The sequence below is a fragment of the Sturnira hondurensis genome, unplaced genomic scaffold, assembly GCF_014824575.4.
Source record: "Sturnira hondurensis isolate 20B ecotype Veracruz unplaced genomic scaffold, ASM1482457v3 Scaffold0011576, whole genome shotgun sequence".
NCBI lineage: Eukaryota > Metazoa > Chordata > Mammalia > Chiroptera > Phyllostomidae > Sturnira > Sturnira hondurensis.
In genome coordinates this window covers 870,484-896,664 of record NW_028084207.1, presented here as the reverse complement: position 1 = coordinate 896,664, position 26,181 = coordinate 870,484, and the positions used below count along the sequence as shown (strand labels likewise).

Below are 26,181 nucleotides of genomic sequence, written 5' to 3'. Positions count from 1 at the left end.
CAATTCAAATGCAATTTCTCAGCTCATGAAAATGTACCCCCCAACTCCAGAAGATCACAATATCTGCTAGCCTATGCTAACAGCCCCTGAAATTTTGCTTCTCTTTTTCCTTATTAGCCAATTTGAAATTCATCTTCTGTAAATCATTTGTTCTCGCCCTACTCTATCAATTCTGTATATTAAAATTCCACACATATAATTTTCCTAAACAAAATAATATATGAAAAATGAAAAAAATTTTCTGTCTTAAAAACAAAATTGTGGTTTATCATTAAAACATCAGAGAACCAAAGTACCTTAATTATTCATTGCTAGTAAATTTGAAACTTTGGAAGATGAATTAATTCTTTAAAAGCCTTAATGTATAATAGTATACTTGTACATGTAATTACATGTTACATTTGTAGTGTACTTAAAGACACAGTATTAGCTATAAATAATTAATATAATAACCAAACTACTTACTACTTAAAAGAGGAATGTGGTTTAAGCAGTAATCTTACTTTTATGGTGGGTTATAATTCTGGAAAATATGAAAAAGAATATTAAGAGAAGATGATTTTGTTATAAAAGCAATTTTATAATAAGGCAGTTAAATTTTTACATAACAGCACGATGATTAATATTTTTATAGAAATAACCATGTATTCCTTAAGTATAATTTATTTCATCTATAGTAAATGTTGTATTCAAACTCTGTGCTAGAATTTAAAGCTTTCTAAAGGTAAACAGCATAACCGATCACATATAAACTGCATTTAAGTTAATATAGATTGTTGTACAAAGTTTTTATAGTCCTGAAAGCCCTTCTCTCTCTCTCTCTTTTTTTTTGAACCAAAACCATTGGGTAATTAAAAAGTCTTTCGTCAAGAATGTGAGATTCTGAATGGATTCTAAGTGGAATGGAATCCATTTTGAGTGGTGTTTTGCAGGGATTTGGGAGCAATGTCAGGCTGTTTGGTAACATTTTGAAAAGTTGACTCAAGGACATCTATGTTACTGTTCTCTTTGTCTTACATCTTGTCCCCTTGATAAGCACAGGTACAACTTCAAATTGTTGTTCATTACAATACCTTCAATCAATCCCACTGATTTGTTGAACTGTTATCTCATAATTTGAAGCACTGTCACCTTTCTGCTGGTATTATAAGTTGGGGCAAAAGTAAGTTTACCATAGTGAGTGCGCAAAACACAGAGTTTGTTCTTGTATTATCATTTATTAATCATTGTATCATTTTTACCTATGAACAACCATACATTTGCTGTTCCCCCACCCTGTATAAGGCATCCTAGCCTTTAAAATTCAAGAAACAACTATTTATTGCTTTGATCTTATCATTTTCTCACTACAATAGGGACATGCATGTCAGAAAAAGCCCAAAGATTTCACTTTAACGGTAGACAAATGAAAGGCAAATAATTTAATTTCACTACTAATCCACAAATACTGTGTTTGAAGCACTACCTCTTGTCAATAACTTGAAAGAGGGAATACCAAATGTGGCTATTTAGAACTGAGGTTCCTTTTCTTTACAGATATAGCAGGATGTTGTAGTTCCAAATGGGTTTCTTTCAAAATCATCACCTTACAGTGGGAATGTTTATACATTCATTCTGATAATGCTGCCATTCTCCAGCCAGAACTGGAAACCCTCTTCAGGCAGTGCCATCAGATGTCAATTACTAAAGCACAAGAAAACCAGTTTGATTACTTTGTAATTAGAAAAATTTCTCCCACCATAGAACCTTGTTGTTTTAAAAAATTCCTCCTTGTTTAGTTGTCCCCTTATTCTCTTCTGTAGCTAGTCTGTTCAAATTGATATTCTGAGGACTCTCACTCTGCACACTAAATGTCTGACATGCTATTTAAATTGCAAGCATAAAAGATTAGAAGGATGCATTGAGCTTCATAAATGCCAACCTGAGAAGCTAAGGATTGCTTATATTTAAATCCTGCATAATGGCTCTAAAACAATAGCTATAACCTTGAGTAAACTGAAGATATGATTTCCAGAAGGATGACATACACTTTTCTCCCATTCATTCATGATGTAATAATATCTTCTGTTTCTAATGCAATTCCATATTTACATTTCCTATATCCCTGATCATGAGAACTCTGTAGATCAAGACAGTATTAGAACAATATCTATTTATCATTTGATACCTTGCAGCCTGAAGCCTGACTCTTACCCCTACAACCCAAGATTCTGAAAATAGATAATCTCAGGTAAATTTTGTAAAAATGGTTTTGGTTTCATGTATCTTAGCTTTAGTCTGTGTCATCACCAATCAAGTCTAGTTTATTACTAACCTAGTAAAAGTAACAACACAAGCAGAGTGAATAACTTAAAGATATGGGATGTATACAGGATACATTTTGACTCACCACTGTTTATCCCCCAGACAAGTTTCTTCACATCCCTGAAGTTCCATTTATTTATTTATATTGGAAATTTTCGCAAGTTTATTAGAAGGCCCTGATGAGATTCTATATGTGGAAAGTACCTAAGAACGTGGCAAACTAGAATACAATAGGCATCCAAGACATTTTCAGTGAATGAACAAATTCCTGTGCCATTTAATCAAATGGGTTTGTGGTCCTGACATTTAGGTACACATTGCCTCATTCTTCACTACTTCATGCCTGTGCATTTATTTCTTAGAAAGAGGATATTTTTACTCTCATTCTCAAAAAAATGTCTTCTTTTAAAAAGATTTACTTTTACATATGGAAATTATTATTTATTGTATCTTATTCACAATCATTTACTAAAAAAATGTTTCAGATAAAATGTCTCACTTGCTTTGGTTTAAAACATCTGTAAAAACTTAAAAGTGCCTTGAATTTCAAAGAGGGAACAAGCAAATCCAATTTTCCTTTTCTCTCCCACATTTTTCACATAGTGCCTCCACCATCATACCCCTATGACCACAATTATTATATAAGAGGATGTTTATTTCTGTTGTTCCCAGAGATCAATTGAAGAAGTTATTTGACTGGTCTCTCAGTATTTGCAAAAAAGGGGAGAAACATGTTAAACAAAGTTGCAATCTAAAAGTTATTTTATTTTTAGGCCATCATTGATGAACCACTTTCCTTGCTCATAAGGCGGGATCGGGTCAGAGAGCTGCCATGAAGGGATAGTTGGTCACGAAATTCTGAGGCCATAAAGTAATAGATAATTGGATTTAAAAGGCAGGAGAGACTTGCAAGGCATAGAGAAAAAGGGTGAAAATACTGTGTGCTTTTGACAATGGAACAACTGTCAATGATTTTTTCCTGTACCATAGTGTAAAAAAAGAAGTTAATATGATAGGGTGTGAAGCATATGAAGAAGACTGCAGCACACATGTAAATCATCCGCAGTGCTTTCTGTCTCTCACTTATTCCCTGGAAAGTCTTTGGTTTTCTCAAGAATATGGTAGTTTTCCAGGTACACCATGCAATGATAACGACTGGGATCACAAATCCTGCCAGCTCAGCAAGTGTAATCATTCCAACCAAAGCCACAGCATTCATTTTCTTGTATCCAAGATCAGCAAAGCAGGATTCATTCTTCTTAGATAATTCTGCACTTCTTAGGATGGGAAATGGCAAACAGGCAGTACCCACGGTGACCCAGATGGCAGCACTGATGCCCACATCATACCTACGCTTCCAGTCTCTGGCCCTGAAGGGCTTGAGAAGAAAGAAGCACCTCTGAAGGCTGATGCAGGTCAGGAAGCAAACGCTGGCATACATGTTGAGATACTTCAGGTAGAAGCACAGCAGGCAAAGGGGTGTCTGGAAAGGCCAATGGTGGTTGATGTAGTAGTAAATCCGGAGGGGTAAAGACAGCACATGAGCAAGGTCAGCCACAGAGAGGTTGATCATGAAAATGATGGCTTTATTTTTCTTGCTGATGAAGCGCCACAGAACCCACAAGGCTGCCGTATTGGCCAGAAGACCAGGGATGAAAATGGTAATGTAGGTGGTTGCATAGAGGGTGTGCTGAAATTGCAAAGGAGTGTCATCGCAGGCATTGTTAGAAGTGTTAGGCATCTTGAATATTTCAGTATATTCATGAAGGTAAGCCGGAGAGTTATAATCCCTGCCCAAAGCAAAGGAAAAAAAGGTGTATAATGGTTAACCAGTTCTTCAGCCAATACCCATATTCCTGTTTATACTTGAAAAGAAACATAATATTATAATTAGAAGGAACCTGTTTGCAGATGAAGAAACAAATGCTCACAGAAAATATACTACTTATCTAAAATCACCTAATGAATCAGTTAGGTTCGGGGACATGAAATTGTCCCCAAACTGCCGTCCCAGATAGTAAAAGTTGTCTTTTGCAGGCAACAGTGTCCTGAAACATGTGGGCTCTTGTCCCCACCACAGCAAAAATGGTATGGCATTTGAATCTATTTCTTTTGTGTCCAGATTTGTCTTGCCCCAACCCTTGGTGAAAGTGAACACTGCTCAGTCACACTCTCAGTTGCAATGATAGAAATTTATCCTCACATTTTATGTCCTTTTGTCTCTGCTTTATTGGCTACCTTGCCCATTGGGTCCTGTCTTCCCATCTGGCGCCCCACAACTTGCAAAATGGTCCTACCTCTTTTACCCTGCATTTCCAGTATGCCGTCACATTTTCAAGGTGTGTGGATGTTACCTCCTCATTATTTTATCACAATAGTCTGTGGTTCTGGTGCACTTTATGTCTGTCTCTTAGCTTAGGTCTCATTCCAAATTTACATGGAAAATTTCAGCAATATATGAATGTATAAGCTGAACTTGGATATTTCCACTTATGTGGTCTGGAAGAGAGAAGAGTAATTTTCCGTCTAAGGGGAATTCTGTACTGGTGTGACATCACAGACATGACAGATTATCCAACAGTCATGGTAAACATTTATTAGGATACCAGCAAAACAGGCCACCAATACCATTTCTTAGAAACAACTTAAGATTTTATGTGGGTTTTTTCCATTAAATTAGTCATCATAAGGAATAAAAGACTTTTGGACTTCTTTAATGTTATTTTATGATTTATTATGGTTTTTATAATGTACTTCACATAGGGCCTGAGGAATATAGAACAATATTTAGGGCTTCTCAAGGTCTAGTTTGGGGTTTATACAGGCTGTCTGCAAACAAGCATGGCAGAAAAGCAACAAACTCATTATTTTTACTTTAGCTTTCTTATTGAATTTTAGACTAGAGAGAAGCTTTCAAAATTATTTAATTCACTCTACATGTAATACAGGTAGAAGATGCAAGGCCCAGAGAGGAATCTATTATGGCCATGAAGCCACTGAACAGAGATCCGGGACTTCACATCTCTGAAGGACAAGGTGCCTAACCTTTATACACATTCTTCTCTTCATCAATTCTTTTCACTCAAAGATAAATTTTACAAATATAGCTTCTTTCCATATCACAAGAATGTTTATTACATTAAAAACTAAAAGTAGAAGAAATAATGCAGTGAGATTATTGCTTGGGTGGAGTAAGGATTTTTGTTGTTATTTTTATTTTGTTTTGATTATTTTATTTTTTTAATAATTTTTGTATTTAATTCTTGTTCAAGTACAGCTTTCTGCCTTATATTCCCAACCCTGTCCACCCCCCGCCCCATGCTCCCCACCTCCCTCCCATTTCCACCCCCCACCCTTAGTTATTGTCCATGTGGCCTTTATACTTGTTCATGTGAGTCCATCCCCTTTTCCCCTATGATTCTCTCCCCTCTCCCCTCTGGACCCTGTCAGCCTGTTCCGCAACCTAGATGCCCATCAGTCAATGACTGGATCAAAAAACTATGGTACATTTACACAATGGAATTCTATGCTGCAGAAAGGAAGAATGAACTACTACCCTTTGCAACATCATGATTATTTTAAATTTAAAATAAAGGAGTGGACAAATGTCTGCCATATCTTCTGCTCACTTTTGAAATAGATTGTTTATTGGTCTGTTTGGTTTGGTGTTAAGTTTATAAGAGTTCTTTATAAATTTTGCATATTAATTCCTTATCAGATTTATCATTAATTAATATCTTCTCTCAACTGGTAGGTTGTCTTTTCATTTTGTTGATTGCTTCCTTTGCTGTGAAAAACCTTTTTGATTTGACCCCAATATTTCTGCCACCATACAGTTATTGCAATATTATTCGTTATATTTCCTATGCTGTACTTTACAACCCCATGCCTGTTTTGTAACTGTCAGTTTGTACTTCTTTTTAAAAGGGTTTTTTTTTTTTTTAGAGAGAGGGGTAAGGAAGGGAGAAAGGGAGAGAAACATCACTGTGTGGTGACTTCTTGCATGTTCCCTACTAGGGACCTGGCTCACAATCCAGGCATGTTCCCTGACTGGGAATCGAACTGGGGACCCTTTGGTTCACAGGCCAACACTGAATCCACTGAGCCACACCAACCAGGGCTGGTCTATACTTGTTAATGTCCTGGTCTCTTTTCCCAATACCCCCATAGAAGTGTCTACATTTTTTAAAATTAGTGTTTTGAGTTTCTTTGGATATAAACCCAGAAGTGGAATCACTGGGTCATAAAGCAGTTCCATTTTTAAATTTTTGAGGACCCTCCAAACTTTTTTTCATAGCTGCTGCACCAGTCTGAATTCCCACCAAGAGTACTTGAGGGTTGCCTTTTCTCGACATCCTCGCCAACACTTGTTGGTTGATTTATTGATGGTAGTCAATCTGACAGGTGTGAGGTGATAACTCATTGTAGTTTTAATTTGCGTACCTGTGATTGGTGACACTGAGCATCTTTTCATATGTCTGTTGGCCATCTGGATGTCTTCTTTGGAGAAGTGTCTATTCAGGTCCTCTGGGCATTATTCAATTAGATTATCTGGGGCTTTTGGGTGTTGAGTTGTGTGAGTTACTTACAAATTTTTTATATTAACCCCTTAATGAATGTATCATTGGTGAATATATTCTCTTATTTAGTAGGTTGTGTTTTAGTTTTATTAATGGTCTCCTTTACTGTGCAAAAATTTTTTGTTAGGTGTAATCACATTTATTTTTCCCTTTTGCTTCCCTTGCCCAAGGAGATATATCAGAAAGAATATTACAAAGAACAATGTCAAAGGGTTTATTGCCTAAGTTTTCATCTAGGAGTTTTATGATTTTGGGTCATACATCTAAATTTTTCATCCATTTTGAATTTATTCTTGTCTATGTTGTAAGAAGGTGGTTTAGTTTTTTAATGTATCTGTCCAGTTTTCCCAAAAACATTTTTCTTTTTTAATGTTTATTTAAATCATTTTTATTTTTTAATTACAGTTAACATAAATGTTATTCAAGTTTTAAGTGTACACCCCAGTGATTAGGCATTCTATAACATCCTGATATGTCTCGTACCCATCTGGCACCACATATAGTCATTACTGTCTTTACTTCATTGTATGTTCTTGCTTCCTTTATTGTATACTAATTGACCATCTATCTAGGCATGCATAGGTTTATTTGGGGCTGTCTATTCTGTTCTATTGATAGAAGTTCCTATTTTTATGCCTGTAACAAGACATTTTTATTACTATGGCCTTGTAATATAATGTGATGTCAGGTAGCATGATAACTCTAACTTTGTTCTTTCTCAAGATTGCTGTGGCTATTTGGGGTCTTTTATGGCTCCATATAAATTTTAGAATGATTTGTTGTAGTTCTGTGAAAAATATAATTGGTATTTTGATAGGGATTGCATTAATTCTATAGATTGCTTTTGGAAGTATGGACATTTTAACAATGTTAATTTTTCCTATCCATGAGCAAAATATATTCTTCCATTCATTCATATCTTCTCAATTTCTTTCTTCAATGTGTCATAATTTTCAAAATACATGACTTTTACCCTCTTGGTTAAAATCTATTTTGTAGATTTAACCAATTTCATGCAATTGTGAGTAGGATTGCTTTTCCAATTTTTTTCTGATAGTTCATTATTGGAGTATAAAAATACAACTAATTTATGAATATTAATTTTGTATCCTGCTACTTTACTGTATTCCTTTGTCAGTTCTAATGGTGTTTTGGTGAAATCTTTAGGGTAGTTACAAAATAATCATGGCCTGGCTGGTGTAGCTCAGTGGATTCAACACAGTCCTGCTAACCCAAGGATTGCTGTTCAATTCCCAGTCAGGGCACATGCCTGGGTTGCAAGCCAGTTCCCAACAGAGGACACACGAGAGGCAACCATAAATTGATATTTCCCTTCCCCTCTAAAGATAAATAAATTAAAAATCTTTTTTTAATATTTTTTTAAATAATTATGGGATTATAGGATAGGGGATATAGTCAATCAATAGCATTGTATTAATTACATATGATGCTAGGTGGGTACTAGACTTATGGGAGAATCATTTTATAAATTATTTATATGTCTAACCATTATGCTGTGCACCTGAAACTTATGTAAAATAATATGGAATATTAATTGCAATTGAAAAATTAAATTAAGATGCCATAAAAAAACAAAGGAGAGGTTTGATTTTATTTTTCTCTTTATAAGTAGCAGAATGACTTTCAATATTCTTTAAGTCCTACTTCAGGAAATAGGATAAAAGAATAGAATTCCATGTGATTAGTTCACAGATAAATGAGAGCCAACATTATGAGCTACCATTACTCTAAATAGTGCTTTCACTTTTCTGCCCCTTATACACCATTCTCCCCACTTGGCCAATCTGTGATAGGTTCTACAAAGTCATGCAGTCTTTTGACTATGAATGTTATATATTTTCTAAGTCTATGACTTAGAAAGGGTGGAGAGGTATTCACAGGTGAAAAGACAGGAAATACTTTTCATGTTTTGACTATCAATGATGCACTCCAGAATCTGCAATGGAATTTTTATATGCATTATCTAATTTAATTCTTACAACCATCCTAAGAGGTAGGTCCTATTATCACTCTCATAGTACAGATGAGGAAACTAAGGTTCAGAGAGATTCAGTACATTGCCTGAGGTAACAAAGCTAGAAAATGGTAAAAATGAAATTTATTATTATACATGACTTGATCCAAAGTCTTTTATTTTCACCACTCCACTTGCCTCTCCCTGCTTAGGAGGGACTATTTAGTAGGATGGGGTTCATCATGATACATGGGGTTAATAATGTTCCTTCAGAGGGCACACTATGGCAGAACATTTCTAATTCTATAGACAACCTTATTATCTTATCTATTACTCTAGTTAGGTCATCAGGATATAACTCAAAACTTGTCCCCACGCATGTCACCAATCCCTCCTCACCACCCACATTGACTTTAGTATTGGCAGTATTTCTACTCTCATTTATCATCAGATGTGTGAGAAAGCAAGGAAAGATGCACAAAGTGCATTTCAATTTCAATAAATAAAAACCTCTTGCACACACCCAAATCACCCCTCCACTTCCACAATTTATAGACCTGGGTATTTGTTTCTGCTTCAGTGGTGTAGTAAGTTTCACTTACCAAAGGTGCATGTTTTGTTCACACTTTTATGTTAAATAACAAAGCTCTGTTAGGTCAGAGCTTTGACCTAATAGGTCAGCAAGCTAGAGGTCAAGTTCACACCTTGATTGTGTGGGTCTTTATACCTCCACAACTCACAGTTTATTGTGAGTTTAGAGATTTGCATACCCTGCTTTCAAAAATTGTTTCTTCAGACTAAAAGGTAAGTAGGGAGGTTTATCTTCCCAAATTTCTTCAGTGGCAGCTAAATGTAAAATCTCCATGGTAGGGAGATGCTGATGGAATTTACTTTAGGTAGGGCAGAAATATAAGCTTTCAGAGAAGAAACATTTAGTTTCCTGTGGACAATCTGTGACAGTTCTGAAAGTTAAGAAAGGAGAACAACCTAAACCATTAACAGGAAAATGCTGAATGGAAGGACTAAATTGGAGCGTATGCTTTGTTTCTGTCTCTGCCTCTGCCCCTGCCCCTATCTTTCTCTCTTTGGCTCTGGCTCTATTATTGACTGTTTCTGGCTGGGTTTTGCCCAATGTGTTGCCAATCTCTGTCCCTTTGAAAATATATCTCAAACAAATCTCTCCTTATAGAAAATATGTCTAAAAAATCTAGGAATGCTTTCATTTCCTATTTTAGAATGAGGTGTGAGATTGGTGACTCACTCTTAAGTCTGAGTTCCCTTTCTCAGTCCATACCATGACTCTCCTCATACATATTCCGGCTGGAAACTGGGGATTAAAACAACCTCAGTCATTATATTTACCCACATCCAATCAGAAACCAGGTGATTCTCCCTGCTAAAAATTCTCAAATCCATCTTCATTCCATATGCACTTTTGCTATAGTCATCTTAATCCAGGCCACTGTCATCATTCCTCTTGCGTATTATAACAGATATCTTAGTGGACTCCCTAGACCCCAGTCTTGTCCCTTGTAGCCCACTCCCCATACTGTATCTAACAGTAACATTAATTATGACTACCATTTATCGAGGGCTACTGTTTACTTATAGCCTAAGCACTCTTCACATATTACCAAATTAATCCTCATAGAAGCCCTATGATTATTTCCATATTAAAAATGAGGAAACTCGGGAGTAAAAAAAAGTATGGTGGGGTGAAAATGGAGACAACTGTACTTGTACAACAATAAATAAATAAATAAATAAATAAATACCAAAAAATGAGGAAACTGAGACCAAGAGAGGTTAAATAAGGTGCACTAAAGTCACAAAATTTGAATATTGTGGTGATGGTGTATTAGAATTGGAACCCATTCTTGTCTCCATACTCTCATATCTTTGTTACGGTACCTACTACACTTATTGAAATTGTGTTAACAGGTTTTTCTTTAATTAGATTTTACATTGCTTGATGGCAGAGATTATGTCATTTCTTGACTTCTCCTTATCCTTTTGACACTATGGCCCAAGGGATTTTTCTTTGAAATACTATATCATTCTTCTGCCTAAAAACCTTTGCTTGTTCTCTATTGCATTAAGGTCAAACTTCTCACTGCAACCTTAAGGTCATACTTAATTACCTCATGCTATTCTCTTCCTTATTCTCTATGTTTTAACTACACTGAGATGCTTTCACATTTTAGAAAAAGCCAAGCTTTGGTTCCTAAGTCCTTTGCATATGTAGTTTCTTCTATGAGAAATTCTCTTCCTGTAGATCTTCACATGTCTGACTTCTTTTGATCTCAGTTTTCAGGTCAGAGAGACTTTCACGGTCTGTCAGTCCTATCTAAGTAGTCCTAAACATCATTTCATATTCTCATATTCTCTGTTCTTTCTCTTCATAGCATCAACATTTGTAATTTATATTTCTTATGTGTTTATTAGCTAATTCTCCAACTATGCTGTTAGCTCCATTAGTGCCATAACAAGATCTGTTCTATTCATCACCATTACACCCAAGACATTGGATGCTACAAGAAAAATATTATAATTGAATTGACTTACATACAGAATATTTTAAAGTTTCTATGTGGGAGCATTATGCAAAAATGCAAATACTCATATGTCAACTAATAAACTTCTGGTGCCTGCTATTTCCCTAAAAAAAAATGATCTTCTAGTTAGGCTATTATCATCAACATTCCATGTACCTACCCTTTTCAACTTATAAAAGTCATGTTTGAGTGTGCCACCCAAGAAATATGGTGTCTATGGTGTGGGAGAGAGACTCAGAACAGGTATCCTGGAAGCTGTCTCTTCAGCTCTCTCCCTAGAGTAATAAATCTTAGTCTCTCCTCATAGGATTCTATTGCACTCTATCTTCCCTCTGCTGGAGCCCAGGACAAATGCAAAATTCATATTTGATCATTCCTAACCAACTTCTGATTCCTTGAGTTCTGTCCAATAAGCTGAAATGTTAGTAACACCTGATGACACTAAAGTGCCCATTTTAAGGGTTGAAGGTACAGAAAATGAAAAGGAAACTACAACATCGATAGGAAACCGTTACAACGATAATGCTGAAAAATCTTCAGTACAAAAGTCAAAGGAGGAAAACCATGACCAGTCAGCAGATCAGGACCAGAGTTACAGCCAAGAGCTGAGATTGCAGTATCAAAAGGAAGCCAAAAATGACTTAAGTGAGAATTTGGAGTATACACCAACTGAATATACATTGGGCCAAGATATAAGTGAGCCTAAAAAGAAAAACCTCCCAGAGAACATTGATTCCCTTGCTCTGATGTTAGTTACACTATACATTCTGACCAACAAGAAAGTATCACAAAGACAGAAGAAAACCAAGAACACCCTATAAATGATTCACATCCTCAGTTGAACAGAATCAGCAAACTTGGCAAAAATGTAAATGACCAAGGAAACCAAGAATAAGATCCAAACATTCTCAATGGAGAACAGGAAGGGGAAAAAGAAAAAGGTGAAGTTGGTACCAACAATGATAACCAACAAAGGGAGAAAGAACTTCCCAAGGAATATTTTAAGCAAACAGGAAAAAGATAGTACACAATCTGATATTTTGGAAGAGTCCAATCAACAACCTCAAGTAAGAAAAATACAGAAAGATGAATTTGAGTAGGGGTCATAAAGAACAAGAAGAGGATAACTCTAATGAAGAAATAGAAGATGAAAATGCATCAAAAATCAGTAAGAACAATCAAGATATTAAATGGCTGAACCAAGAGGGGGAACCTGGCCTTGATTTCATCAGCAACCCTAAGGAAATGGAGAAAAAGACTGTTTCTAAGTCTTTTCTCATAAATCCTACTGATGATGGTGATAGTGCCTCAGACACAGTGCAAGTGATGACCATTTCATCCAAAGGCGAGGCCTCTAGGAGGCTAAAAGAGCAAATTCCAATTACCATCACATCAAATATGAAAGGCAAAAAAAAAAACAGCACATAAGAATGAGAATGTAGATACCATTGAACCTAGAGAATCCCAAGGGATCAAAAAAGCAGAGAGCTCACCAAATGAAGATGAAAGTTCAAGAGAAGACAACATGAAGGTGTGCAATGTTTATTCTTGTATAAACTTACAGGCTAAAAGAGGACATATGTGTAAGGCTGACCAACGGGGAAAACCTCACTGTGTTTGCCAAGATCCAATGACGTGTCTTCCTAAAAAACTCCTTGATTAAGTTTGTGGCACTGACAATCAGACCTATTCTACCACCTGTCATGTGTTTGCCACTAAGTGCAGACTGTATGGAACCAAAAAGGGGCATCAACTGCAGCTGGATTATTTTGGAGCCTGCAAATCTTTCCTGCTTGTATGAACTTTGAAGTGACTGAGTTTCCTCTAAGGATGAAAGACAAGCTCAAGAATATCCTCATGCAACTTTATGAACCTAACCCTGAACAACCCTGCATATTTAAATGCAAAGCAGAGAAATGAAGTCAAGACAATTTACCTAGATGAAAAGACTCTTTGCTAGAGATCATTTCATCAATCTTCTCTTAAAGGACTTTAAGAAAAATACCACACGTATGTGTATCCTGCGAACTTGCAGTTTGGTGAATTTGACCAATATCCTATAGACAGAGACTTGACACATTCCAAGACTGCTCCTTTGCAACTGTCTGTGGGGCCCACAGAACATTGCACAACTTGCTTCTTTGATGAGTGTGACCCCAACAAGGATAAGCACATCACCCTGAAGGAGTGGAGCCACTGCTTTGTATTTGACAAGACATAGATTAAAATCTCCTGCTTTGAATTAATATCTGAAAGATCTCAAACTTTCCAATTTCCTCCTCTATTCTGACCACTTCTGAAATACATGCAGCCATGATACTTGTAGATATATAATTATCAAAGTGTTTGCATCTCTGAGAAGATAATGAGGGTAATTGCTTGATAACTGTATATGCACCTGGCATTTAACACTAACTTTGGAAATAAAACCGTAAAGTTAAGTGAATATATGCAAACTACCATATGCTGTTTGTGAACAGGAATTTAACTCATGATTCTGTACCACTTATGAGATACATTTATTTTGTCCAAAATATCATGTGCACATCAAGAAAATGGAATAATGCTCTTTTGTTGTGAATGTATATTATTTTTTATTGCTTTAATACCCTAATAAAAATCCATAAAGATCCCAGAAGGTCATGCCCATAGAAGCCTAAAAGAAATGCAAAATTATTAATTTAGAAATCACAGGTCAGGTCTCAGATATATCCCATGAGTAGAAACCAGTATAACCCAAGGTCTCAGAGTACTATTTACATTATTATTTCCCAAATTACCTCAACCCCTTATTTTTGTTAGTTGTTATTCTGCAAAGGGAACACCTTTCTCATCCCTGATCTGCTACCAGACCGATGTATCACAAGTGAAAATCTGGGCTATCATGTAACCACAGGAATTGCTTTTAACAATACACTCGCTGCATTATAAGAATTTTTTCCATTTAGAAAAATGTCTTACTCATCTTAAAGTCTCCAGAACCTAGCAGGATGACTGGCACATATTCAGTTAATATCTTTAACCGAACAAATATTCTGCCTTATGATAACTCATATATTGTTAACTATTTATAGGCCTCTCCACATTGGACTGTGAGCTTATGAACTCAGGTGCCACGCTTTAAACTTCTTTATCATTTTCTTTCTCCCTAACCTTAGAACAAAGCAAAACATAGGATACACTCAAAATAATTGATGTTAACTGGCTCATGTAGGGCTTAATCCCAAGGATTTAGCCTCATTGATGTTGCATAAACAAATTAGCTAACCAAGACCACACAGAAAATAAATGTCAGACAAAGTTATAACCTGTGAAAATGCCATTTTTTTAGTATATACTTCAGACACTAGCTTTGTACTTGTGTACCACCTAAGACAGAGATGAGAGAAGAGCTGCCAGTGCCTGCAATACCGTCTTTGTACTAAACCACTTTTATTGTTATTCTATTACAGTTGTCCCAACCTTTTCCACTTTGCCCTCCTCTGCCCATCCCACACTCCCCTGCTCCCACAGTTAATTCCCACACTGTTGTCCATATCTTTGGGTCATTCATACATGTTCCCTATCTAGTCCCTTCCCTTCTTTCCAATATTATGCCCCTCACCACAATAGGCAAGTGCATGAAACAACCTAAGTGCCCATCAGTAGATGAGTAGATCAAAAAACTGTGGTGCATTTACACAATGGAATACTACACAGGAGAAAGAAAGAAGGCACTCCTACCCTTCATGACAGCATGGATGGAACTGGAGAATATTATGCTAAGTGCAATACACCAGTCAGTGAAAGACAAATATCTTCCTTATAATAGTAAATGTTTCTTGGTTTCTCCAGTGTGCACTGCTCTGTCCAGGGTACACAATGACTACAACAAATATCAGGACCATCAGGAAGGATACTTCCTCTCTTGAAAAAGGATTTTGGTGATAGGAGTTAAGCCCTAAAGGGAAGCACAGTGTTCTAATCTAATAATCAGAGCAGAAAATTGGCTACATTTTAAGCTAATAAGATTATTTTCGCCACTGTAATCAAAACAGCCTGGAACTGGCATAAAAACAGGCACATAGACCAATGGAATACAACAGAGAGCCCAGAAATAAACCCCAAACTCTACAGTCAATTAATATTCAACAAAGGGGGCAGTAACATAAAATGGAGCAAAGATAGCCTTTTCAACAAATGGTGTTGGGAGAACTGGTCAGCTACATGCAAAAAAAAATGAAATTCGAGCACCAACTTACACCATACACCAAAATAAATTCAAGGTGGATAAAAGACTTAAATATAAGCCGTGAAACCATTAAAGCCCTAGAGGAGAGCATTGGCAGGAAAATCTTAAATATTCCACGCAGTGATATTTTTACTGATACATCCCCTAGAGCAAGGGACATAAAGGAAAGAATAAACAAATGGGACCTCATCAAAATTAAAAGCTGCATCGCTAAGGAAAACAGTATCAAGATAAAAAGAAAAGCAACAGCTTGGGAAAACATATTTGCCAATGACACCTCAGACAAAGGTTTAGTCTCCAAAATATACAAAGAACTTACACAACTACACTCTAAGAAGACAAGCAACCCAATTAAAAAATGAGCAAAGGACTTGGAACAGACACTCCTCCAAGGAAGACATAGAGAAGATCCAGAGACACATGAAAAGATGCTCAATATTGCTAGCTATCAGTAAGATGCAAATTAAAACTACAATAAGATACCACTTTACACTGGTCAGAATGGCCATCATAAACAAAGAAACAAACAACAAATGTTGGAGAGGTTGTGGGGAAAAGGGGACCCTAGTTCACTGTTGGTGGGACTGCAGACTGGTACAAACACTGTGGGAAACAGTATGGAATTTTCTAAGAGAACTAAAAATGAATATGCCTTTTGACCCAGCAATTCCGCTGTTAGGAGTATATCCTAAGAACCCTGAAGCACCAATCTAAAAGAACCTATGCACCCCGATGTTCATAGCAGCACAATTCACGATAGCCAAGAGTTGGAAGCAACCTAGATGCCCATCGGTAAATGACTGGATCAAAAAGTTATGGTACATTTACACAATGGAATTCTATGCAGCATAAAGGAAGAAGGAGCTCCTACCCTTTGCAACATCATGGATGGAACTGAAAAGCATTATGCTGAGTGAAATAAGCCAGGCGGTGAAAGGCAAATACCATATGATCTCACCTTTAACAGGAATCTAAACAACAAAACAAACAAGCAGGCAAAATATTACCAATGACACTCAAATATGGAACAGGCTGACAGGGTCCAGAGGGGAGAGGGGAGAGAATCACAGGGGAAAAGTGGATGGACTCACATGAACAAATATAAAGGACACATGGACAATAACTAAGGTGGGGGGCGGAAATGGGAGGGAGGTGGGGAGCACTGGGGAGAGCAGGGCTGGGGATATAAGACAGAAAACTGTACTTGAACAAGAATTCAATTAAAAAAAGAAGAAAAAAAGATTATTTTCAATGACTGTTTCTTTTTTATTGTTGTTCAAGTACAGTTGTCTGCCTTTCCCCCCCTACTCTTCCCCATCATCCCAGCCCTCTTCACCTCCCTCCCCTGTTTCCAGCCCCCTTGTTATTGTCCATATGTCCTTTATAATTTTTCCTGTAAACCATTCATAAGGCTGTTCCTGATAATGAAAACTGTTATAAAGTTATGACTAAAATTTTATGAAACTCCTTTCTCCTTGAATCCCATTTTAGAGGTCAATACTTTACTCCTCTCTCAAGGTCCCATCTTAATTCTCACCTTTTTCTTATATTTGGCAAGCCTATTTTTACTTCTTTCTTCCTTGTACTCTTAGTGAACGGACAGGCTGCACAATAAGAATGTCTCTGAGGGAAGTCTCTGTGTCTTAGACTTTTATATTCTTCATTTTGCTTAGTCGGGTTAGATAGAATTATGGGCTCACTTCATATGCACTGATTTGTATAGATAAGAGCATGGGGAATAGACACAATATTGGAGCCTCCAGCAGTGTTACTTCCAATGTTTCTCTCATGAGTTACTACCCAAAGCAAAAAAACATCACCTTTCTCCCTCTGTTAACTGAGGAAAATAGGGGCAAGGCAAGGATAATAAGGTTGAAGTCTAATAAATATTGACACCTAAGAGATTCAAAGCCTGTAACTTCCAGTATTTCAAGTACTCACCTGGCACCGTAAATAGTGGTTACAGTATTATTGCTGTACTTTATATCCTCATGAATATTCCGTAACTGCCAATGTGTACTTCACAATCCCTTCACCTCTTTCACCCAGTCCCCCAACACCCCTCCCTTTGGCAACCACCAGTGCACTCTCATGTCAATGAGTCTGTTTCAGTTTTGCTTGTTCATTTATTTTTGAACTGGATGGTCTTTAAAGTGCACCAAGTTCTAACTTGCCATGACTTTGAAGACATGGCTTCTCTCTACCCCTGACACTGATAGTACCAGCACACTGCCATCATTAATGCAGCCACCACTATCTCAATCAACTTGACTATGTATACTTTACAAAGTTATTATTACATCTATAATTGCTGATAATTATTAATAAAGGTATATATTATAAGCAACTAAGTCAAACAACATCGTCCCCATTTTACAAATCAGAAAACTGTGTCTCAAGGAACTGAATTTACCTGAAGACATAAAGTTAGCAAGTGACAGTAAGGAGGATGGAGCCTAGGCTTCTGGCATCAAGGTGACTGTTCTTTTTCTAGTAAAACTTTACAAATTGTTACCCTCTCATTTTGCCTTCTTTTCACCCCTTCTCAAGTCACTAATACCACTAAGTGAACATTTATCAATTTCACTTCTCTTATTTTATTTGATGATACTGCCAGTATGTGAGCTTGTCATTTTGCAAGAAGGGAAAATTAAACAGGGAAAAGTTGATGATGAGGGACCTATCCAATCCCTGGAGGACAACGTTTATAGGCCCTTTCAGAACCTAAATTGCTTTGCCTTCATTTTTTATCTTTTTCTTCTTCTCTGAACCAAAAAAATCTCACATGAATTACCCAAGCCAGTCTGATCCCCATGAACATAATGTCCTTCATTCAATTGCTCACAACCATAGCCAAAGAAGAGCAACTGAAATTTGAAACTCTGCCATTTCCTGAATTAATTAAAATTAACTCTAATCATTTCATGAACATTTGGATATATTATGAAAGTCTACATATTTTTCTGTGAATTAGAGGAAGTGAAAACTATTTTTATCCTTGGAATGAATTAAGACAATTAGACTATTCACAAGATAATATCTCAAAGTTTGAATTGATCTTGCCTGAATAAATCTTTATTAGATTTTCTAAATTATTTTTATTTTTTAAAGATTTTATTTATTTATCTTTAGAGAGGAAAGGAAGGAGAGGAGAGAAACATCAATGTATGGTTGCCTCTTGTGAGTCCCCTGCTGGGAACTGGCCTGCAACCCAGGCATGTGCCCTGACTCGGAATCGAACTGGGGACCCTTTGGTTCACAGGCCAACACTGAATCCACTGAGCTACACCAGCCAGGGCAGATTTTCTAAATTATTTTTAAAGGCATAATTAGATGTGTTTTCTGCAGTTATGGCAGTATTTTCAGGGAAGAAAAAATTATGTTCTTTGGGCAGACCTGAGTCAGTATCTTGATTCAGTTATCAGCTCTCTAGCCTGAAACAACTCACTTCCTGTCTCTGGGCTTCAGTTTCCTCATTTGTAAAATTAGGATAATACTGTCTGCAACATAGATTGCTGTAAAGATTAAAAGGGAAATGTACAGAAAGTACCTAGTTTCATATCTGGTATGTAGTAGACCTTTACTTGTACAGAGAATAATCTCCATGGGTTTTTGGTTGAATTCTGTACTTTCCTGTGTTTTAAAAATTCCCCAAAAAGTAGAGTTGTGAGAAATAGCCTGCAGAACTAAAGCCATAATTCTTAATGTTTAATAATGGAAAACATGTGTTACGTGAAAAAGAAAAGATTTTTTCCCTTTTTTTATTGTTGTTCAATTACAATTGTCCCAATTTTTACCCCATTGCTCTCTCTGGGCCTACCCTCCTGACTCACATTATACTAAATATATCTGGAAATCAAAATGATTTTACTATAATGCAAACTGAAAAAAGTACACATTTACAAAATATTTTTGGCTGTTATGTATGCAGTACTTGGAAAACTTTAATGTGATGGAGTAGGTTTTTCTAGGAGTTTTTGTAGTGAGATCCTTCTTTGTTTTCAAAGGAACTTTGATTTTAAAAGATTGAAAAATACTGATTGAGGTACATTGTCATTGTGGAAATCAGATTTCAGATTTCCTTCATTTGTTGTCTTTCTTACCTTTTTTTTTTAAAAAAAGGAATTTACTTGCAAAACACTTACCTAAGGTCTAAAAGTTTAAGATCTCATGATAACATGATTCTGAAAAAGTATAATGGCCCTTGGCAAAAGTTACTGGGTTCAACTTGAGATATAGACTATATTGCCAGAGGGTTCCCCCTAGTTAGATTCCCATGCTGTGGCCCCATTATTTACCACTTCATGATAACTCTACTCAGGGGCCTTGGGACCCAGAATCAAATCATTGTATTACCAGGAAGGAAATTAAATTCCAAGCTTTCCTCCTTAATAATTATGGGTTAGAATATTGGGATTCAGAAAAACAAAGCAATCTTCTCAAGGCCACACAGTGAGTCACTGGCGGGACTTGAGTTAGAACCAAGACTTCTTGACTCTTTGTATATTGATCCATCTACTACATCGTTCTAGTTATAATATATGCATATGAACCAAATTAGATGAAAATGTCCTGCAAAATCCTTGATCTAAAGTGTAAGTAGATTTTTTACCATATTTTTAAATAAAGCATAGACTACGTGCTAGTCATTGCCCTGATTATTAAAACTTTTAAAAATGGCAGTTTCACAACAGATACATGTGTTCTCTTTCCTAGAGCTGTGGCATAGGGCTATAGAGACTTCCCTGCCTCTTACAGCAACAACTAACTTAGCTTAGACACAACTGGTTATGAAGAGCCCCCCAGAAGAATGCCAACTGTTTTGACATCTTATGCTAAACCAATTCCAGAATTTGAGACTGTACAGCTTGAACTCAACAACTTTCCTAAATGAACCCCCAAAGGAACTACTTTTGGCCAAAGAGAGTTGTATCCAACAGGACACACCACAAAGACAATTCCCTTCAATGCATAACCTGATTATTTGTATACTTTAGGCCATTTCCTGCCTCAGCATAGCAGCATATCACCTCTTGTTAGCAGTGAATAATTTTACCGGATCACAATTACTAAAATATAAACTCAAATAATAGAAATGGTCATTACCCCCCATCCATTTGAACAACCAAAATAAAAAGATCCCCACTTTCAGGATCCTTGATACTGAGACTACTCTTCCCCCACCCCCAAACAAGCACAACAAAGCTTGTTACCATTTTATTTAGAGTGATCCTGGTATCAACTGTTATGGCAAAATCCACCTTTAAGAACATTGAAGCTGGCAATTTCTTTTTGACTCAGTCATTTTGGGTCAGAACAAGAGAGGCTACTAGCACTCAGAGCAATGAAAACAATAATTACTTAGAGGTGCTTCTCTTTTGGATTCTGTTATCCAGTAGAACTGAACTTGAGTCAAAAATCACCTTTCAAAAGGTTAAGAACTGTCTCTGAACGTACTCTGAAATCATTTTACCAGAGCTTATCAACTGAAATATTTTCTCCTTTCCTAACCCAAAATCCAATATAGTTACAAATACATTTAGAGTATTCTTTTGGAGATACAGGCTGCTTGCTATAGGGAAAGGGAGCATGATTTAGAAGACACAGGTTCTAGTTCGAGCTCTGTCACTAACTAGCTAAGTTATCCTAAGTGCCTTGACTGTCTCTCATCTTTTCCATATGTATTGTGAGGGATTTGGATCTCTAAGAGCTTTTTCAGCGCCCAAATCTATGATCTCCAGTTCTTTCCTTCTCTTTTGATAGAACTTACTATATTTTGCTATATCTATGAAAACTAAACTTACCAAAGCAAGGGGCTTATACATAAAAACTTTCTTTCATTATTATGCAACTAGATAAATAAAATAGAGCACAGACTTTGATCCTCTTTTTCTTGCTGAATATGTCCAGTTCTCACAATAGTCCCACTGAACACACTGTTTCTTACCACTTGTGCCATACTCCTAGGCTGATAAAGAAAGAGGCCTCAGCAAAGACTGAGAAGCATCACAGGCTCCGTGCTCCTGTGTTATGGTGGGAACTGATGGCATTAACTCAAATTTTGTACTCTAGTCAAATTCAAGGGAAATCACCATCACTTTTGCTGTAAGAAGTCTGAAATGAGAAACCAGAGACCAATGCTAATTTGGACAATGGTCCCTCATTTGCTGCTGTCCTGGATTATCATGCCCCCACCAGTCTTCACAAAACCACCAATTCCCAGATACTACACTGTAACTTACCCTGGAGACTTGCTGGGTTTAGCACTCTTGTTTCTTTGCAGAGAGCTGGGGGTGAAAAAATATAACTCTGGGTCACACGGATCCTGCTGATAACTGACAAATTTGTTGTTAAAAGCGGAAGTTGACTGAATTTTGTTTTACCACAGAAACCTTATTTGCACAGACAGAAGGTAAGTCCCTTGAGCAGATGACGCTACTAAAGGTTTGGTTCATTTTTATTTGATTGGTGCAAAGAAATTCAAAGAGAATGGAGCAAAAGCCTGTGCAAAATCAAACAATATCTTCATATCAGCCTTTCTCACTGCTCCTTACATTATCTCCTTCCACCACAATCCACATGCTTCTCTTTCTCACTAGATTCCAGTAGACTCCAAGGAAAAATGCAATTTTGAGGCAAAATCTGAAGGGAGTTTACCTAAAAACAAGAAAGCTGCAATTCCTTCAAGCAGGAGGGGCAGAGAGTATAGAATATCAAGAATACAAGTCAAAACAAATAGCAATAATGAGACACTATTGTAAGAAGCTAGGAAAATTCCTCAGCAAGTAGAATAGGGAAACTGAGACTGGCCAAGCAATTTACAGCCAGGTACAGAAGGTCACCTCCCTACAAATAACATTTAAGTGCCACTTGTGTTTCAGCTCCAGGCCCAGAAAAGCAGCAAAAGCAGGTGGGCCATACCAGGATCAGCTACAATGACTAAAGAACCTCCCCACACAGCTCTCTCACTGACCAATCAGAGCAGACCATGACCCAGAAAGGGCACACCTGGAGAACTGAACAATATTCTACTGAAACCCTCCCCTCAGACCTCCCCTAAGATTCCTGCCTGCAAGAAAGGGATAAAAACCTCAAGACAAAGGACACAGCTTGTACCTGCACACTCTCCATCTGGGGAGCAGTCTGCACCATTCCCTTCTTCATCCCCCACTTCTCTCCTCACAGACAAGTGTTTCCTCCTAAATGCTAAGGTAATGGGCAGTGGCAGTTAGTCCCAGGCTAATCCCCTGAACCTGTCCCCAGGACCCCCTTTTCTCTCACTTCCCAGTGAGTGAAGGCAGCCCAGCCTAGGACTTCTGCTCCTTCTTCTATATAAGCCCTTCCTTGTTTCACTGTCCCCAGCTTTAAGAAACATACCTTCATCGTCATCTGGACTTGTGTCGTGAAATATTTCCTACCCAAAGTCAAGAACCCACATACTACAGCTGGCCCTAGGCACACCCACTCATGGCCAGGCCCCTACCTGATAACAGTAGGACTACATTTGTTTAAGTTGTTCCCTCCATCTGGAGTACACTTCTCTGAGCTTATCCAAAGCTTTATAATTTAATTGGCATTTTAGTTATTTTTATATATTTCTTACCACCTTAGTATACTGAAAACTTCTTGAGGGCAAAGATCATGTCTGACTTTCCTCTGTTTCCCAAAGAGTGTAGCACAAGGCACTTTCATCAATGTTTGTTGAATAAGTGAAGGGATGAAAGAAAAAAGTAAATGTTCAAATAATGCATTAATAAATAAATGAACAATGTTGATTAGAGAGTCTCCCTACAGATTACTAAGACATTCATCTTTATGTATAATGCCTAAGGGGATTTTATAACTATGCAAATAAAGGAAGATCATACTCTCAGGGACTATAGTGTCAGCCAAGTCCGAGTATAGTTCTGAGAAACAAGGCTTGAAAAGCAGCATTAACCTCTGGGGGCATGTAAGGGAACCACACACAGAAACCACAACCTGGGACTGCAAAGAGACTCCTGGGTAATTGCCACAGAAAAAGAGAGGAATAAAAGTACTTTGCCTATTTTGAGTTAGGTCAAACAGGAGCATTTGGATTTATTGATAAGACTGAATAAAGAAGAAAATGGATGACAATGTTTTTTGTAATAGGGAAACCTGGACCTGCAACCAGCCCTCCTTATAAAACCACACCCTGTCCTGACTGGTGTGGCTCAGTGGGTTGGGTAACATCCTGCAAGCTGAAAGATTGCTGGTTTGATTCACAGTCAGGGCACATGCCTGGGTTACTGGCCAAGTCCCCAGTTGGGGCACTTGAGAGGCAACCGATTGCTATTTCTCTCACACATCAACATTTCTCTCCCTCTCTTTCTTCCTCACCTACTCTCTCTCTAAAAATAAATAAATAAAATCTTTTTTAAAACCCAGCACCATTGAAGAAGTAGATGGAGCCATACCCAATACTCAGAAGTGTCTACTACGAGTTTCAAGGGCATTGAGAGAGGGAAAGAAACTCTTTCAGCCCTAGAGACTAAGAGATTGAACTGATTGATTAAAAGGCCACGACCTTGTGAGGACTGGTAAAGGGAGAGGGTATACAAATAAAACATGCTTGACCTTGCAATTCCCTTCTTAGTTCTGATTTCATATATTTATCTGTTCCAATCTGTTGTTAATTTAATATTTTGTCTTGGCATCCCTACTTAAGGGAGAATATACTGACAGGCCAACACACATTTTAGTCCATTTGGCAGTTCTGTTCCTTACTATAAATTATTAAATCGGCTTTTTGGTACAAATCCATCCCTTGTGAGTTTGGGTAGCATGAGCCAGTTTTCCTAGGGTATGATCCTACTCTGGACAAAGAAAATTCCAGACCTATTGAGCTTTTAAAGCCAAACCCTGGGAGAGAAAGAGAAAAGGAATGCTTTCCTGAGAATCAGCTATTGTCATTACCTCCTACCTTCATTTCACAGACACTTTAATATTGCTAAGAAGAAAGCCTGCTTGCTTACCTCATTTCTCTCTTGCACGCAACCATCCTCTCTTTTCATTGGCCAAAAAAAAGGGAAGCAAAAGTAGCTCAAGGGTCAGTGAACCAATTTGAGTAAAGGAAGTTTCAAATCAGGTTAAGTTTTGAACGTTAATTAAAACTAGCAAAACTGTGGACAAACAAAAAAAAGCTGGTAATTTAATAATTATCTTCAATTGACTTTTAGAAGAGATCTACTAAGGAGTATGACTAATAGTCTAGGAATCATTATCACCTCAAAGCAAGTAATAAATATCCAGTCATACACCTAAAAAAATAGTACAGTTATTCCATTTTGACCATAGTTCTGAACTCTTTACCTCTCTGTATTCCCTCAAGGATTACTTTAATTGGTGCATCAAATATTACACAGGCTGGGTCAAGTTTATAAACTGGTGCTTTAAAGGCTTTTAAATTTTGTCTAACAGTAACAGTAGATAAGGCATGATAGCTATTATTGAGGACATTACTATTAAAATACATCGCTTTAAAAAAATAAATAAAATATACTGCTTTTTTGGAGGACTCAGGTACCACCTGATTTTAGTATTAAAAAGAACTAGATTTTTCCTAAGTTATTTGCTTAATTTGGTTCTCAGGCACACTGACAATTGTATCACATGTTTTTTTTTTTACATGGTCTGCTGAAAAATCTGGAACCAACTTATTATATTGGTACTAAGTTTGGAGATCTTTCTATGGTGTACTTTTAAATTTTTTAATTAAAATTATTGAGGTGACCATTGGTTAATAAAATTATATAGGTTTCAAGTGTACAATTCTATAATATAACATATGCATATGGCATTGTGTGTTCACCACACAATATCAAGTCTCCTTCCATCACCATTAATCACCCCTCTACCATCTTCTACATCCCCCCCACCCTACACTCCCTATTTCCTTTTATAATCACCATACTGTTGTGTGTGTCTATGAGTTCTTATTTATTAGTCTTGTTTTTCATTTGTTGTTTTAGCTTTATGTTCCTCATACAAGTGAAATTATATGGTTCTTAACTTTTTCTGCCTGACTTATTTTGCATAGTATGTGGTACATATATACAATGGAGTAGTACTCAGACACAAGTAAAGATGACATACTGTCATTTGTGACATGTATGGATCATGAGAACATAATGTGCTTTTTTATTATTCTATTTCATGGTTCTATTTTTATGTTCTTGACCACTTTTTTCTTTATTATTTTCTACTTTACTATTTATTTGTATTGCCTTGTTATAGTATGAATCCTTACAAACCAATACCTTCAATCTTTTCTGGAACAATAGTGGAGAAACAGTGAGAAAAAAAGAAAGAATGAACCGTGACCTCAATTCCTTTTGCATTACAAGTGGTGAATATTAATTGCTTTAGATAAACTGTCTTCAGGAGTTTTCCAAATCTCATTTTATATCCACAGAGTATTCCTGCACTTTGTTTGGAATTAATCATTCAACATACTTGAGGAGCTACAATGAGCAATTTTTTGGATGATGAGTGGGAAGGGTGGATTCAGAAACA

General features: G+C 36.9%; 2 protein-coding genes and 1 pseudogene across 5 annotated transcripts in view; 1 reads left to right on the top strand and 2 right to left on the bottom strand.

The window, feature by feature from the left end:
• The window catches only part of LOC118996754 (putative P2Y purinoceptor 10), a 32,423-nt gene extending 31,895 nt beyond the window's left edge, over positions 1-528 (bottom strand). For both annotated transcript variants that reach the window (XR_005068548.1, XM_037060310.1), the window contains exon 1: positions 466-528. The gene's annotated coding sequence lies outside the window, so the exon portion shown is untranslated. The remainder of the gene's footprint in view (positions 1-465) is intronic.
• A 673-nt stretch (positions 529-1,201) lies between these two features.
• Positions 1,202-22,010, bottom strand: P2RY10 (P2Y receptor family member 10). 3 transcript variants are annotated; one of them, XM_037060307.1, is made up of 3 exons: positions 21,888-21,986; positions 4,602-4,803; positions 1,202-4,094 (listed from the first exon to the last, which is right to left on the bottom strand). In XM_037060307.1, exon 3 carries the CDS (start codon positions 4,043-4,045, stop codon positions 3,074-3,076), a length of 972 nt encoding a protein of 323 aa, XP_036916202.1. In that variant the 5' UTR covers positions 4,046-4,094; positions 4,602-4,803; positions 21,888-21,986; the 3' UTR covers positions 1,202-3,073. The 3 variants fall into 3 exon arrangements, with proteins under 3 accessions (XP_036916202.1, XP_036916204.1, XP_036916203.1); XM_037060309.1 differs by lacking the exon at positions 4,602-4,803 and having other exon boundaries at positions 21,888-22,010; XM_037060308.1 differs by lacking the exons at positions 4,602-4,803; positions 21,888-21,986 and adding an exon at positions 10,121-10,211.
• On the top strand, positions 11,812-13,635 carry LOC118996736 (SPARC-like protein 1; annotated as a pseudogene).
• Positions 22,011-26,181: the final 4,171 nt, after the last annotated feature.

What these genes read in the sequence shown, in the direction of transcription:
- P2RY10 (XM_037060309.1), bottom strand. Translation starts at nt 4,045, where the DNA reads ATGCCTAACACTTCTAACAATGCCTGCGATGACACTCCTTTGCAATTT.